Source organism: Galleria mellonella, unplaced genomic scaffold (genome assembly GCF_026898425.1).
Source record: "Galleria mellonella isolate WM207_F2 unplaced genomic scaffold, CSIRO_AGI_GalMel_v1 utg74, whole genome shotgun sequence".
Taxonomy (NCBI): domain Eukaryota; kingdom Metazoa; phylum Arthropoda; class Insecta; order Lepidoptera; family Pyralidae; genus Galleria; species Galleria mellonella.
In genome coordinates this window covers 2,176,526-2,189,132 of record NW_026442147.1, presented here as the reverse complement: position 1 = coordinate 2,189,132, position 12,607 = coordinate 2,176,526, and the positions used below count along the sequence as shown (strand labels likewise).

At 29.7% G+C, this 12,607-nt stretch overlaps 2 protein-coding genes across 2 annotated transcripts; both read right to left on the bottom strand.

Moving 5' to 3' along the window:
* Nucleotides 1-2,258: 2,258 nt before the first annotated feature.
* On the bottom strand, nucleotides 2,259-10,197 carry LOC116412907 (uncharacterized). Its single transcript, XM_052900982.1, has 7 exons — nucleotides 9,935-10,197; nucleotides 9,162-9,279; nucleotides 8,201-8,835; nucleotides 7,815-7,953; nucleotides 7,593-7,644; nucleotides 5,606-6,731; nucleotides 2,259-2,419 (listed from the first exon to the last, which is right to left on the bottom strand). Exons 1-7 carry the CDS (start codon nucleotides 10,014-10,016, stop codon nucleotides 2,259-2,261), a joined length of 2,313 nt encoding a protein of 770 aa, XP_052756942.1. The 5' UTR covers nucleotides 10,017-10,197.
* A 138-nt stretch (nucleotides 10,198-10,335) lies between these two features.
* On the bottom strand, nucleotides 10,336-11,998 carry LOC113516203 (uncharacterized). The gene is made up of 5 exons (XM_052900981.1): nucleotides 11,895-11,998; nucleotides 11,453-11,786; nucleotides 11,309-11,371; nucleotides 11,051-11,212; nucleotides 10,336-10,342 (listed from the first exon to the last, which is right to left on the bottom strand). The coding sequence occupies exons 1-5, from the start codon at nucleotides 11,896-11,898 to the stop codon at nucleotides 10,336-10,338; spliced, it is 570 nt and encodes a 189-aa protein (XP_052756941.1). The 5' UTR covers nucleotides 11,899-11,998.
* Nucleotides 11,999-12,607: the final 609 nt, after the last annotated feature.

Here is a 12,607-nt window from a genome sequence, read left to right as displayed (position 1 = left end):
CCCGAATTTGTTCGCATCGTATATGTTCCGCAGTATTATGTTTTACGGGCGAATTCAATTTATTTTGTTATCGATTGATGAATAAGTGTTTTCATTTTCGTAGAATTCTCTCTCTTTAGATTTTAGGACCACCTATTTAAAATTATTGTTTGCGAATTCGGTAGGTGCAGTTGCTTACAAAAATAGTGAAATGCTTTTGTTCCAACAATTTATCACGGTAATATTTTTAAAATAACAGGTACCATTATAATATATATATATATATATATATATATATATATATATATATATATATATATATATATATATATATATATATATATATATATATATAAATTTAAAATAAACTTATCTAACATATATATTATTTTCCAAAATCCTATCTACTCATACGAAGTTGATCCGGACCTCTAGTAAAATATAAAACAACATCTACTATTGAGATTTTTCTAAATCAGTAATCAGTAATCCTTGTTATATCTATTGGTATGTACCAAAGCCAACGTTTCGTACAAGTGACCCAATTCGGATAAGTGGGGTTATAGCGGTTGCACGTTTTGTCTATCCGAGTTAAATGTGTACGTCAAATAGACCATCACATCCTAACTTAATCTAATTAGATTTGGAACCTTTTAATAATTATTTATTAACGCTTGATTTTGTCCAACAATAGAAATGGTTTTGAATTTCAAAATGTTCGCAAACAGGTAATGTTTTTATGTAAATAATTTACGTTGCTGGGTATATTTTTTATTTTGAGAGTTGTACTCTCTCTCCCTCTCCTCTGTGTATTTATATTATTACTTATATTATTATTATTAAAATACATTAAATTTATACTAAGGAATACCGTTTGTTTCTTTAATTAACAGAAAAGATAATGTAAAGATTATGATGGTAATTTTTTTACATCGAAATGTTTTATATTGGTTATTTTTTTATATATGAAATGAGTGGACTGTAATTTACTAAAACTGGCATAATTACTGGATATATTAATTAAGCTTAATTTGACAATGAGTAATGCGGTACGCTAATTATTAATAAATACATATTTTAATGTTTCTTGTAAAACTTATCAAAATTGAACTTCCAAGAGTAATTTTCTATCGTCAATGTATTACATAATAGACGTAAAAGACCCCAGATATTTATTTACACTTTATACGTACGAGGAAGAAAGGTGGTGAATCAAGTTATTTAGTATTCCGTCAGTCGCGTGAGCCAGTTCTCGGCAACTTTCTCATATAGCTCCTTGAATTTGACATTCTTTTACCCTCTTGGGGTGTTATCGTTATAAATTTAAGTCTTAAGATTACATTAAAAGTACATAAGAGTACAGAGTAAGAGCTACGAACATAGAATCAGCATAATTCAAACTAAAAGAACAGCATTTTTTCGAATGCATTTAAGAAATAATGCTTTTTATGAGTGCACATTATAAATTTGCTCATTCGATTTAAGATAATAAAAAAATAGAGAAAAATCAAATAATGATTTATTTGTTAGGTGCTATAATAAAAAATTTAAATAGCTCATATCTCGGAATAAACATATTACCTACTAATATAATACAATTATAACTAAATGATGTTTGTACATGGAAGATATTTAAGAAAAATAGATATGAGGGGTCTTAATAAGAGCAATAGAAGCCAAAATAATTACTTCATTAAGTTGGATGCGGTTTCCAGTAGTGTTTCTAAAGGTCTAATTTAAAATCTTGTGTATGTTTTATTTTAATATACCATGTAGAAGTGTCCTACTCGTATATCATTGGTGTTCCTTGAAATTCACGCACAAGAAGTAGCGGACAAAAAGCTAGTATATATCTATACTAATATTATATATGTATACTAATATAATATAAAGATAAACTCATAAACTACTGAACCGGTTTTATAAATGATTTCACCTATACATTATCAGATAGTAATAGGCTACATATCTCTTAATTTCGAAAATTCTTTTTACCCGTGTGAAGCCGGACCGGAGGGCCTACCATGAAGTATTTTCCGAAATTTCGGGGACGAACGAAATAGAAATTTGATGTTAAAATTACATAGTACATGCTGTTTAAATTATTAAAAATGTTAAAATATCTTTCCTTTGGACTATTAGAATAGGATTTATGATGAACAAAATGTTAAGCTCCATTCACTGGGTCGATTTTGATACGAACAAAAACACGAAATCGAGCCCGAAATTTCGGAATTTAATTTCATGGTAGACCACCGGATCACAAGTAGTTTATAAAGTTATAAGTTCATGGATCTTTCTAACGTTTCAACGTTGTTTCGTAAATGTCTAAAGTTTGAATCTGTGAACTTAGATTTATGTGTGACGTCAATCTGTTGTGCTGAGAGGTCGTAATCATACTTACGAGTCGAGAGCGTCGACTCGAACTCAATAGTTGGAGCTAAAATGGAATTTGCTCTAACGTCAAGATGTCAGGAGCGGACATTCATTTGATGCCATTTAACATTACGGGACGGAATTATTATTTCACTAATGTCAATAGATGTTTGAAATATTTTATAAGTTATTCGTTTAGAAGTAGAAGATAATTTTTAAATTATTTTCGAATCCGGGCAAATGTCTACTAATATATGTACCTGATATACGGTTCCTTGATATGTATTTCATCAACAACGGCTTAAAGATTATAAACTATGTCTATTATATACACATGCAATATATTTATCTTATGTCTGTAACTCCAAACTTAGATAAGACACTAATGGTAAGCCATTATCATTAAAAGTTTTGCAGTCATATTCACAAAATTCAGGAATAAATAGACAGATAAAAAAATAGAAAACTATTTCTTTTGCAGACAATTTGGCCAACTAACGTTTTCTATGTTTACTTTTTCTATTATATCTGTTTTTGACATTTCTGTACGATTTTCCTGTATACTACCGCTACTATTTTACCCAATTTCATGAAAGAAAACTTTGAACAAGATTTCCTGAATCACTCGTAGTATTCAACAATGGTCCATTTTTCACAAAATTAAATAAAAAATGTTACTAAATGTTATACATTTAAAGTTTTATCAAAGTACTAAGTCGTATGGATAAAACAAAATCTTATCGCTATCTCATCTCACTTTCAGAGAAGTAATACAAAGTTACAATTCCATATTGAATCAAATTGAATCAGATAGTACGTATGTGTCAAAAGTTTGGCGCTATAACTTTCGAAGGGATATGTGTGGCCCTGAAAAGAAAGAAAGATTGAACAGAAACTTTGTATAGTCTATGTATCTATCTAGATATATTGCATCAAAGAACTGTGCTTGTAGAATAAAAAGAAAATGTAAATTTACGCAAATTCAAGTATAGATCAATATAGCATAATATATAATTTATTGGTTTTTAATAAAGAGATTATCTAGCTGTAACTTTTGATTATATGTTACATGTAAATAATCAACCAGTTCTGTCTAAAATATTATTTATATATGTCTTTTTTGTAATTTGGTATCGAGGCAATTGTAAAATACTTTATTTTTGCATTTATATACAATATCGCTAGGAAATATTGTGTTACTACATTCCTAGTTACTTAATAAGAGTTCTTATTTTGCCATTTTTTACTAAAAGTCGTTACATTATTACGATTACGAATGAAAATATGAAATATTCACATATTTTTCAAATTTTCAAACAACGATATAAATTAAATATAAAGCTGTTATCGTAAGCAATTAATTCTCTTATAGAATATCTTTATCATCAATACTGTACTGATGGGCTTGAAAAAGCTAACTGAGTATCCATTAAAACGTAAATTGATCGATGGTATTATTAATTAAGGATCGATCATGCACGCTGACATTGTATCAGTATTTAATTTTGCTACATCTATTTTACATTACTACAAATCCATAGGTACCCGCATTAAAACGTTAGCTGTTACTGTTTATTCTACTAATTTTACTAGTATTATTAAAATAAGTTTATGGAGATGTGTGGATATTTGAGTTTTTATTACTCTTTCACACAAAAACTATTGTACTTAACAGATTTGTAAGAAAGGTGCACGAATAGCTTATGTCCTAACTTAACATGTAGGAAAGAAATTTATATCCTGACTTACGCGGGCAAAGCTGCGAGACATAGCTAGTCTTATGGATGTGACACTTTGTAAAGATTTTAGTATATTTCGATACTTGTTATTGAAATAAATATTAATATAATTTGCTACACACATGATTTATTCTGTTAAACATAGGTTACTTTTAGCTTATAATCGTAAATGAATTAATCAGATATTTATAGGACAAATACTTACTAATCACTAAAATCAAGTCGGTATATTACAATATGTATATGTATATAAATATATTCTATTTCGTTAAGAAACTTTGAAATAAATAATAACACATACTTCCAACCTATAAGTTCAAAAGATGTCAACCTTTTGGACACCAATTCGAATTTACATAATGTATAGATTTTAACATTCTCGTGAAATGGTTATTGGCGCAGTATATTCGACTTACATGAAATATATACGATATTGTTAACAGGCACTGCAGATACAGAAAGGTAAAATTATATGGAATAATATGGCGGCGCTAGTACTTTCATCGGATTAGGTGCATGATACAAATTCAACGAAGCTATACTGATCGTTCGTTCACGCTACACTAAACCTGCTAGCATATTTGCAGGGTTGTAACCGCAGCAGATTTCAATTTCTCTGCAACCCGTATTGCATCCACGCTTGGTGACTGTACGCTTGTAGTGTTTGGTACACGAATTATATTGTTTAAGAGTATAATTGGATTACATATTTATAGAACATACAATATTTAGTATGAGAACATTTCCATTGCCTTTTCACTACATTCTCGCAGTTCAACATTTGTATCAGAGCAGCAGTGGAAGTAACACAAATTTTATTAATCGAGTGAAGAGTCGACATCTGCCAACTATAATCCTATGAAATTCAATGCACTGCAACCAGCTAGAGCTCGGAGTACTGCCTCAGTTTGTGTTTCGTAAACTGTCTCGGGATTAAAGCGTTTAAAATCCGTTTGAAAGACATGAAGCAATTTAAGGAATCATGCAGTGTTTTGATGAAAAATTTATAGCTGACTTAAATATTTATATATCAACTACTTGCAAAATTTATATTTTCTTTCCATTAAAAATATTGAATATTAATAATGTAGTTTGATGTACATCTATAATAATTATGTAGACTAATTTTTTATTTGAATCATGTAAAATAATTTAGAAATTAAATGGGTGTTCATTAATAAATAATATATTAGTTATTTAATTAATTTTATTGGAACTAACTTACAAATATTATTATAACATATTTATGGTAACTAAATATAAATATGTTTGATATGTTATAATTAGAAATATGTTAAAATCAATATAATAAGGAGTGTACTTCATAAGAATCTATTTATAATAATTATATTTTTAATCAAAGTAATCAAAATGATGTAATTCATGATGAAAATAAGATGGATTATTAGGTTTTCCGTATGTCTTGATAATTTTCTTTGAATAATTTGGAAAGTGAAAAGTGTTCTCTTGTCCATAAGGTTCATAATTAGAATAAAATTTCGAACTCTTACGATTAAGTATCAGTGGGTCCAGTTGATATGAGTACTTTATATTATTTTGTATTTTTTTCGAATCATGGTGCATTGGTGATAGATGTTGTTTTTGCAATATATTGTGTAGGGTGCTTAAGTTAATTTTATTGATATCCTTTGATGGCGTAAATTGATTTTTTGTTTCATTTTTAACATTTGTCCTTAATATTCGGTCTTTTACGTTAGACACATTTGATGTACCATGATGTGATATAGTAGATATTATCCGAGTATCATTGATGTAATCAGCTTTTGGTTTTGTAACGTATCTTATAATAGTATTTGATCGTCTAATGCCCTTCGGAAATACATTACTGTTTATGTTACTTGAAGGAGTTTTATTGTTTTTTGTTTTATAATTTTTTTCTTGTGATTGTGTTCTTTCTATAATATTAACAATATTTTCTAATTCTTGTAGATTTAGAGATGGTTTAGTGGTAGCTGCTACGACTTGGTTTTCTAAATTGAACAATTTTTCATTACTATCACGAGAATATCCAGATTTATTTGCATTTGGATCTAAGTTTATCAAAAGAGATCTAATAGATCTTTCCCAATAAGACCGAGGTGCATAACGGTTTTCATTAAATGCCGATGGTTTCTGATTATTTTGGTTTTCTTGTTCAATTTCTATATTAATTTCACGTTCACCTTTAGTATCGATTTTTCTTATCAAAGAGGCAATTTCTCTTCCAAGACTTGTATAATATGAATCGTCAGTTTTGGGCAAGTACCGTCGATGTTCAAGATCTACTTTTGGGTAAAATTGATTAGTGATAGGAGTTTTGTATGTATTAAGATTATTTCTTCTAAAATTTGGTACAGGGCTGTAAAATTCCAGCATATTCTCCGTGGGGGTTTTGTAAGCAAAATTTTTATTTTTAGTCTTATTTAAATCTACTCTATGAATAAGTTGAGTTAAGTATTTGAAATCTACATCTTCTATTTTAGGAGTCTCATCTGCCTTCGGTTTTATTTCGTTGTATGAGAAAGGTTCCAGTGGAAAATTGTCATCGAGTGAGTGCAAATTTGGTTCCTCATATTGATCTCCAAAATAGTTCGGTGGCATTTTGTGTCTTTTAATTTTTTCTCGTATTTGTTTCAACTGTAATATAATAATAATATAATACAATTAAGCATATAAATACTATATTGATAAGTAGAACGTAGAAGTAAGATAACAAAATAAGTAACTGAATAACACTTATGCTTTTCTCCTTTTGGATTAAACAAGAGCAATTATTAATTGTTTTGATTAACTTTATATTTATATGGTTTATTATTAGATACTTCTAATTTTGCCTCAATTATTTAGCGAGTTTTACTGTAAACTAATTAGTTTACTAAAATCGTTATACATATTATATACAATACATAATTTATGTACAAAAGTCGTCTGCTTGGGCACCTCTGTCCCATTTGTGTTTCTGCCGTGAAGCAGAGTGAGTTGTGTTTGTGTAGCTTTGCTTCGATTTGAATAGTGGGATATGGCAATGAAATTACAGGATATTGAGACATAACACATTAGCACTCAGGAATGGCAATGCATAAGAGGTAACAGAATATCCTGTTATGTCCATATATGTATAGACGACGGTTAATATTGTACATCAGATGGGCCGTCAGCTTACTTGATATTCTAAGGAACATCAAAAAATATAAGAATGGCGCATTAGATTCCATATGTATTATTATGATAATTACATATTGATGTTTAACTATTTATGTAAAGAAATATAAATGAATAATTAACATAGTATTGTCAATAAGCCTCATTGTAGCGGCTTACTAGAATTAGCATAGTTTCGTTAATAACCACATAACTAGTCCGTTATAGTTATCTCAGTATAATTTATAATTGCCTGCTAGGCGACGAGTACCATATTCTATGATATTATATGGTGTTCTATTTATATAGGTAGGCCGCAAACTTATACGCATATACAACTAGAATTAAAAAACTTACGAATTCATTTCGACGGTCAATCTTTTCTTTCTTGCTTCTTTTTACATTTTCTCTGGAATATGTGGTTTTGTTATACAATTTAGTTTATAAAATTATTGATTTGTTACACTTAAAAAGAAGTTTTGTTGAATGTAACAATATATATCATTTTTGTACTTGTATTTAGAATGTCAGAAAAGGAAGTAATTGAAATATCAAAGAAGAAAGTAAATATTTTCTTACGGTGGTGGTTTTTCACTCGGGGGAGGGTTGGTGGGCTCAATTTTATTTGGAGTGGCTTCTGTAGGAGTTATAATTACACTTTCATTATGTTTGGTTTGTTTTGTTGTTGTGGTTTTTTCATTTTCAGGCTTCGGAATAGCTTTGGAAACAAAATTATTAAGTATAATTAATTAATTATCAATATAATTATACTCCAAAGATTTTTCTATTTTTCAAATGTAATTTGGAGATATCGGATAATATAAAACTAATCTAAATATTTATTCTTTAATTATGGTACTTATTATTATTTTGATGAAATATGATATAATAATTAATTAATTATTAATTAAATAATTTAAGCCTAAACGAAATTAATTGGAAATAAATAAAGTCTTTTTACTAACCTGGATATTTAGGACTCATCGGCGGTACAGGCACCATTGGATACATAGGAATAATTGGTGGAGGAGGTAGTCCAATAGGTGGATAAAATGGTGTATCAATGTTTGGTAAAAAAATGAAAGACGGCAACGGTGGTGTGGGCTTCTTGTTGATCATGATAATTTTCCTATGGTCATGTTCATCATCATTATCTCTCTCATATGAACTACTGTCACTGTAACTCGAACTTGAGCTCGAATCATCAGAACTCGAGCTAGAATGAAATAAGCTATCATCCTCAGTGATTCGTAACAATTTTTTCCTCAGACCTTTTTTTGAAAACTTTTTCCGCTTCGACTTTTTTCCAAATTTTCTTATTTTACGCTTTGAGACACGGTTTGGAGGGTCACTGCCACTTCTTCTAGTCATAGATTCGTTGTCGGATTTGTTGATAACTTGATTTTCTATAGTTTTGAAGAATTGATTGTACAACCAATCACCTAGGTCGTCAGCATCTTTGGTTATGGCATCAACGTTGTCATTTAATGCCTTATTTGTTGTCGGTGTTGCATCAATCGCATTAACAGTGGTAAACTGTGACGGGATTCGTGTGGGTTCTGACATGTAGAGACGTCTGAAGTTTTGAGTTAATTTGACGCTGAAAATATATTTTAAATGTGTTATAGACAAGTTAAAACAATATATTTATTTTATAGAAATTAATCATGGACCTTTTAACTGATTTAGAAAATGAAATAGATTCGTAAATGGACCACTTTTTAATTTCGTATATATATTATGCGACATATCCACCATTTTTTTTACTAATTATGATGATTATTTTCTTAATTAAAAGGGTTTTCTAGTGTTTTTCTCGAACTAATTTTATTTAGATCATTAAGATAGACGTGAGAGAATTGTATTTTATATATATGTGTATATTTTATGTATATATGTATTTTGAGTTCCGTTTTCTTCACTTACTTGGGCTCACACACTTTTGTTTCGGTATCAAAATAGTAACCAGGATGACAGTGACATCCGACCACACAGCCTGGGATTCCATCGATACAATATTCAAACCTGCCATGTGGACCGCATTCTGTTTTATGAAATAAAGTTCGTATTAAATAAAAAAAAAATGTAAAAAAAACGATTACTATTTATGGGCATAAAAATTTCAAAATAAGACTGGTTAATTTGTGTATTCATATTTAATACGTAAATAAATATAGGTTACGTCTGTCTTTCATTGGGGTGGGAATAAACAATAGAACGTATAAATAAGAATTTTAAACATCAAGAAACATTGTAAAAAACTCACACTTATGGGAATTATATTCGTTAATTTCAGTACAAGATTGTTTTTTAGGATTGTGGTCACGACATGTGATCACACTATCCTGACCGAACACAGAGACAATATGGTTCATAAATACAATCAACCGAAAAGAGAATGATTAACTCTCAATGGTTGACCGTACTAGGTCAGCTTACTAATTGCTTTTTTACGCTACGTTTGAAGGATTGGAGGCTATAGGATGAAGGAAACACGTCTCGGGAAAAGCCATTCGACATTGTTATGGTACGGTTCACGTTCAGAGTTGGGAAACTTATTTGTACGCAAGCGTAGTCGATCAACAGTGTATGGATGCAGTCACTGGCCTATTCCAGAAAGGGAAGGTAGTATTATATTATGATCAATTAAGATAAGATAGATATGTATGATAAGCAAGTAATCAATAATTATAAATTACCGTATTGAGTTTCCATTCCCTTACACGTGGGTAGTAATAAACTGCACAGCACAACGAAAATCCAAAAAATCTGCCCGTTCATTGTTAAACTGAAATACTAGGACATTGTTTATTTTTCTGTATATTAATTTTGTTTTATTTGTGTATTATTTATCACTATTATAAAATGTGTTTCAAAATTGTCGTTACCATTCATAAGAAATATTAAACACGATTGTATTAGGAAAGTCATTTGCCACCTGCATAAGCAAAGAATTGATCGAAACAATGCATTGTGTTTGCACCTTACTAGAACAATATGTACACCATACAATGCATTCAAATAAAAAATATAGCTTAAAATTGTAGTCAAAAGAAAGTGAAAATAAATTCATAATTTCAGCCGTTCCCAAAGAGATTCACTAGATGCTGTAAGTGACAAAGATGTGTTTAAATAAATATTTTAGATACGGTTCTTTTTTTGGAAATTACAATACTGAAATATATATATATATATATTATATTTTTATATTATTGCTGATATTCTGTCTATATAAGTTATGATATTTAATAAAAATAGATGTATTTTTATAAAAAGAACTCGTCTATTTGTAGACTTAGTATATTTGTATATTTATGTCGACATGACTAGCGTGTCAGAATAATGATAAATAAAACTATGTTGAAACATAGAGTACTTTTTTATTTAATTATTGTATTTATAACATTATATCTCATAAGAATTATTGCTGTTTGTACTTTCGTTGTCTATAGATCATGTTTCATCTCCAAGATCAGGAATTCCTTTGAGTCCTCTGTAATAATATATTAAATTAAAAAGATACAGGTACGTATGGAATAATAAGATTAAGCGATTAAAAAATTGCGAAGGTTCTGAAATGTATTTGTTTTGTATCACTTAGAATATTGATAACCATATTATAAAATCTACTATAACAGCTTTTATTTTAGATTATAAATATATTTGTTTTACAGGAAAAATTAATTTGGTTCGTAATCTACGTTATTTGATCCCTCAAATATCCTAAATTATTATATTATAGGTATTGCAGTGTACATTTATCATCTTCAGTAATAGAAAATAGAAAATTAATTATGTACAATTAAAGAACTTACTTGGTACAGTCATCAGGTAATACACACTTATGCGTTCGATCATCTCGTACGTATGGAGGCATACATATACAGCCAGCCTCACAGAAGGGGTAACATGGCTGTAGTCTATCGCGCGGGTTGTCACAGGTAATTGCTGCACATCCAGCGAAACAGGTTTCATATCTAAAATTTATTATATCAATATTTAATATGTATGCTTTATATATATTTTTTAAATAACTTATTTCATTTATAAGTGGATTTTTCTGAAACAATTACTTTTCATGTGGCCTTTCACAGTTCATGGTTCCAATAGTATTCTTCTTATCAGCATCATTATCCCTGCCAAAATATTGAACATATTCAATTTATGTATTGTTACAAAATAATAAAACAATAAAAAAAAGTGTAAATAAAAATTACAAGTATGCTGAAGAATGTACTGTTTCGCTACTCTTGAATATGGTTGCTTTGTCTAGATTATCGTAGTGTCTTTGTCCTCTATAACTTGATGATAAGTCTAGTTCTCGCGGTCTATCTAAATTACTTAATAATTTCGACTCTGGATCATCTACGTATCTTGGATTATCATAACGTCTCTTTTTATCATTCCAGTCTTTGTGTTCAAATTCTGAAGGATTCTGTAACGCTTTCTTCCTCCAGTTTCTTCTGTCATCGATGAAAGAATGTCTTTTATTTGCATCAATGTCATCATAATCGTAATTACCCGATCTCGTAGCTAATGCAACGATGTCATCTGTAATATAATTTTGTTCTTTGGCATCATTATGTTGCCCTAAATTAACTTTAATATCTATGAATGCTAAACACTTACATAGCAAAAGTGCAAGTAGCAACAACTTACGCATTTTGTTTTAGCAATACACAATCGACGATTCAAATGTGTGTGTGGCGAAAAATTGGCGTGCGACTATTTTCGATTCAGTTTATGGCAATACAGCCACAACCAATCAGTGAAAATCGGGCGTTGTTTGAGAAAAAGAAATCGAATTAAACCGGATGTGATTGCTTGTTTGAGTTGGTGTTGATTGTATTAAAAAAAAAGTAGTGACTACTGTTTTGTATTATGCTCCATCGATAATTTAGTTTCATATATTTATATATAGTATTAATATAATATACGAACTACTAGAAGTTTAACACAATTTTAGGAGAAGAAAACCTCTTTACCTGGCTGATTGGCCATCGTGGTAATAGTAGGTTCACATAAAATATAGACTTCTTTCCCGTTGGTGTCGTAAGAGGCGACTAAGAGAACTTAATGGTCAAGGGATGGGCAGCAACGTCTCTTTTTAAACATCACCAAAGCCTAACTGCAGTTGCCAACTCGACTGTCAATCGTGGCAACTATTGACAAAACCGCTCAAGGGGGAGGCATAGTTAACGGCTGGGACATTTATGGGTTTTTGTAATGACTAAGTCTATTATGACTCTAATGATTGTAAAAATAAAGTTTGATAGGGTCCGACTACCTGAGGTATCTCTGCTTAACCCATAAACGATTTGGCGTAAATAAAAATAATTTAAGATAGGTACATACATATGTTAAATAACAAG

What these genes read in the sequence shown, in the direction of transcription:
- LOC116412907 (XM_052900982.1), bottom strand. Translation starts at nt 10,016, where the DNA reads ATGAACGGGCAGATTTTTTGGATTTTCGTTGTGCTGTGCAGTTTATTA. An exon ending in GATGAGTCCTAAATATCCAG is followed by an intron (nt 7,954 to 8,200) that starts GTTAGTAAAAAG and finishes TTGTTTCCAAAG; the next exon opens with CTATTCCGAAGCCTGAAAAT. An exon ending in GGACCCACTGATACTTAATC is followed by an intron (nt 2,420 to 5,605) that starts GTAAGAGTTCGA and finishes ATTCCATTTTAG; the next exon opens with CTCCAACTATTGAGTTCGAG.
- LOC113516203 (XM_052900981.1), bottom strand. An exon ending in GTACATTCTTCAGCATACTT is followed by an intron (nt 11,372 to 11,452) that starts GTAATTTTTATT and finishes ATATTTTGGCAG; the next exon opens with GGATAATGATGCTGATAAGA. An exon ending in TGTGAAAGGCCACATGAAAA is followed by an intron (nt 11,213 to 11,308) that starts GTAATTGTTTCA and finishes AATAAATTTTAG; the next exon opens with ATATGAAACCTGTTTCGCTG.